Genomic DNA, 4,240 nt, shown 5'->3' with positions numbered 1-4,240 from the left:
GGAAACATGGCAGGGACGTGGCATCCCAGTGATGATGTGTATTGGGTAACACAGAAGGGCACAGGTGAATGTGATAAGGAGCGTTGTGTAAATATTATATAGAATAGTTGCAATAATCCCGATAACTGAATTCTGGATCACTCAACATGGCAATGTGACCGAGCCGCCATCATAAACCGCATGATATTGGCTCCCATACCCCGAGCTCCTTCTACAACATGGCAGTGACACCCTGACCCATCGCTGCTCATTACACAACAATTCTACAGCTACAAGTGGGTGTAAAATATTGAGGCTTGTTGTAGGCTGCTGAGAGTTTTATTTTTGATGTGTTTGGCTTTAATTTACATACGCAGCTTTGAGAAACCACACAGAAGAGAAGGGATTCTCGGGAACAATGCAATCTTTGTGCAGTGTATTGTTACTGGCACGGCAGAGAAGGGGCACTGATCTCCTCTCCGGAGTGTTTTCAGTTGCATTTTTTTCCTGCACCGTTTTTGCTCTTTGACCTTTACATACATGCTAAAAATGCCACGACCAGCACAGTGGCTTGGTGGTTAGCACGGGCTTTGTGACATAAAGGTGAAATCTGTCTGCATGTAGTTTGTGTGTTCTCTCTTTGCATGGGCTGCGTCCAGGTGTTCTTTCTTTTTGCATATTCATAAAATAACTTTGTAGGTTATTTGGATTTTTCCAGGATTTGTTAGGGACGCTGCGTTACAAGTACGGTAGGGATATTAGATTGTGAGCTCCTCTGCGATGACTATGAACTATGCAAATGTGTCAGCCTTATATAATACAAATATATATATCTCCTAATATGCTGTATATTGGCACACCAGATGAAGAAAAATCTAATTTCTATCTTTCTTTTCTCATTCTTCTAGAACAAAGCACCATGTCTGCAGGAAATGCTCAGATCGGAAAGCCCGCTCCTGACTTCACTGCCACAGCTGTGATGCCGGATGGACAATTCAAAGATCTTAAACTCTCAGACTACAGAGGTGGGTATAGAGGTGCTGCATGCAAAACAAAAATGTCCAATCACCTTTACCTCAACGCAGATCAGGTTAATCTAAAATATTTCTGTTTTAGGATGATTCACATTTGGGTCAGTAATGGGAGGTATTATTGTCACTGGACAGGTCCTCTTTGCATTGTGTTCTGTACAGCACCGGTGGTTCCATTCAGCCCCAAAGATGACAATGTCTATCCCTGTCCTGGCACACTGGGAAGATAAAGGGCTACATAGACATTGATCCATATTGGTCTTCCGGTTCTATAAACATATGCAATGAAAGCAATCTTTTGGCTACAAATGCTCTGTGAGCCCATTTATCCCTTATCTATCAGTTGTGGTGCATCAATGTGTTAGATATGGGCTGCCAAGGCACCAAATGGGCCCAAAGACAAGCACTCGTATTGCACAATCTCGTAACCTGTACTGCAATGTATATGCATTGCAGGCAGCTCGATGTTCTTATCTCGGTGATTTGGGATGCTGTTAAAAATATTGGCATAGAGCTGCCACATGTATGCAAATCCTCATTTACCCTAAATGTATCCAAATTATTTATTAATGTCTTTCTTCTGCAGGGAAGTATGTCGTATTCTTCTTCTATCCCCTGGACTTCACCTTCGTCTGCCCCACGGAGATCATCGCGTTCAGTGACCGCGTAGAGGAATTCAAGAAGTTGAACACAGAAGTCATTGCAGCCTCAGTGGACTCTCACTTCTCCCACTTGGCCTGGTATGTTCTGCATTGTAAGATCTCTACCTGGCTAGGAGGTGATCGCTGTGATGGAAGTATTCCGGACCAAACAATACCTGGTGATGGAGGGCAGCACATTCATAACATTGGTCTGGTAGATTTGTATGAATCGTACAATCATTGTCACCCAAGTTATTACCTGTTCATTCCAACATTTCCAGACTAGAGGGAAACCAAATCTAACCACAACCACACTCAGGTTTGATGTGGAGAGGAACGGGTCTTAGTCATTGCTAATGCGTATTGCTGCTTAGTGGGGCTTAATAGTTTGGTTCCCCCACGTGTCAAAAACCACCAATAATGGTTCTGTTCTCTTCACTTTTGTCAGTAGTGTAAGCCTTGCAATATATGGCTTCATTGGGCCACATTTTCGGCTGGGTTTTGTTGTGCTTCCTGCTGGCACAATGGAGCAGCATCAGATTGTCTGATGAATAGTAGAGGGAGAAGGCATTTCCAAGATCAGATGTGAGAATGGGGATCTGTAGCTGTTCGAATATCCACCCATGGAGACTTTGATTTCCAATCATTTTAATTTATAGAGGAGTGCAAAGCCTTGGACGGTGCGGGCTACAGCCCATTGGCTCCAAATATATAGAATATCAAGTCACACCCCTGCTCTATGGGGACCACCATCACTAAATGATTTCACCTAGCAATCCATCTATTACATTTGTTTGCTGGATATTCTGTGATATTAAAGAGACCCCCTAAAGTTTTCTTTAAACGGTCTCCATAAAAAAGACAGAATGTTGCAAAGCCAGACCTTGGCCTCTCTGCAGAGATGCGACTCCTCTTCCTGAGTCGGAGTTCTGCAATCAGCAGATAATCTTTTAGGTTTGTCAGATTTCTGCAGAGATGCCACTGCTGGCTCTTAGGGGAAGCCCTTCCTGCAGCATGCTGGTAGAGGACAGACATGGCTGCTTCATGAAGACAGCATGAATATATTTTATTAATCTTAACATGGAAGTTCTATCCAACTAATAGAAAAGAATTTGATGAAATACAGAAGCATCTGGAGAATTCCACACAACAAATTCTCTGGGAGCGTTCGGTGTGCGGAAGGATAAAGTGGGATTTCCTGCATCTGGTGCTGTACATATGAGGGGAAGAGAATTTATTATCAGGAATATGCTTAGATTAGTTTTTTCTTCTCCCACAGGACCAACTCCCCCAGGAAGGATGGCGGTTTGGGCCCCATGAAGATCCCTCTGGTCTCCGACACACGTCACACCATCTCAAAGGACTATGGCGTCCTCAAGGAGGATGAGGGCATCTCCTTCCGGTAATTATTGGAGTAACAGCAAATGTTTCATTGGATTAGATAATACCTGAGTGCAATATATTATCTGTAAATGGGACGTAGTTATTGGTGCAATACTTCAGTCTACTACATTGTTATCAAACGGGATTCAAATGGCACCAACATATTATGCAGCGCTGAACATTATATAGGGGTTACAAATGACAGACAGTGATTGGAGGTGGGGGAAGTATCACACAATAGGAGGGGGATATGGAATGGTGGGAAGTAGTGAGGGTTTAGGAGACAGAAGAAGATGGGTAGGTGAGGTTGGAAGCCTTGGGTTTTGAGGCCTGTTTTAAATGAGCAGAAGGTAAAGACCATTCAAGAGAGTCAGGGCAGCTCTAGAAAGGTCTTGGAGCCGTGTGTGATGAGGTTATGAGAGAGGAAGTCGTTGGAGAGCGGGTGCGGGGGGAATTTGTGTATCAGGTCAGAAAGGTAGGTGGACCAATTACTGAGAAGGAATTTGAAGGCAAAGCACAGGGGATTCATTGATTTTGAGGGGAAATTGAAGCCAATGTGGAGGATTACAAAGAGTGGCAACAGAGTGCTGGGCAGGCTGTGTATGGGGTAGATAGGTGGGCAGGCTGTGTATGGGGTAGGTAGGTGGGAAGGATGGATGAGTCTGGCTGCAGCATTCATAATAGATTGTAGAGGAGAGAGTCGGGTTAGTGGAATACCAGAGAGGAGGAGGTTACAGTAGTCCAGACGGGAGATAAGAGCGTGTACAAGGAGTTTTGGGGTCTCAGGGGACAGGTAGGGGCAGATTTTGGAGATGTTGCGTAGGTGAAAGTGACTGGACCTGGAAATGTTCTGAACATGGGGGTTAAAGGAGAAGACTGAATCGAAGGTGACGCCAAGACAACGTGCCTGGGGGAGGCTGGAATACCAGTGTTAACGTGTCTCTAGTATGGCATGCTGGGATTTGTAGTCCTGTAACTGGCTTTCCTGTACTATTCAAGTTTTGTGGTGAATTGATAACAAAGTACCTGTGTGCTCTGCAGGGGGCTCTTCATCATAGATGAGAAGGGGATCCTGCGACAGATCACCATTAACGACCTACCTGTAGGCCGCTCTGTAGACGAAACACTACGACTGGTGCAAGCCTTCCAACACACAGATAAGTATGGAGAAGGTGAGTTCTCATAAGATGAAGGTGAAGGTATTCA

General features: G+C 44.5%; 1 protein-coding gene across 1 annotated transcript in view; it reads left to right on the top strand.

Moving 5' to 3' along the window:
- Positions 1 to 4,240, top strand: part of PRDX1 (peroxiredoxin 1) — a 10,906-nt gene extending 6,666 nt beyond the window's left edge. The window contains exons 2-5 of the mRNA XM_072419304.1: positions 888 to 1,004; positions 1,597 to 1,750; positions 2,931 to 3,053; positions 4,076 to 4,240. Of these exons, the coding sequence (XP_072275405.1) occupies positions 899 to 1,004; positions 1,597 to 1,750; positions 2,931 to 3,053; positions 4,076 to 4,220 (528 nt within the window). The 5' untranslated portion in view covers positions 888 to 898 and the 3' untranslated portion in view covers positions 4,221 to 4,240. The remainder of the gene's footprint in view (positions 1 to 887; positions 1,005 to 1,596; positions 1,751 to 2,930; positions 3,054 to 4,075) is intronic.

This window comes from Pyxicephalus adspersus, chromosome 8, assembly GCF_032062135.1.
Source record: "Pyxicephalus adspersus chromosome 8, UCB_Pads_2.0, whole genome shotgun sequence".
In the NCBI taxonomy this organism is placed as follows: domain Eukaryota; kingdom Metazoa; phylum Chordata; class Amphibia; order Anura; family Pyxicephalidae; genus Pyxicephalus; species Pyxicephalus adspersus.
Note: the sequence above shows the minus strand (reverse complement) of the source record. Positions and strands in the feature narration are given on the sequence as shown.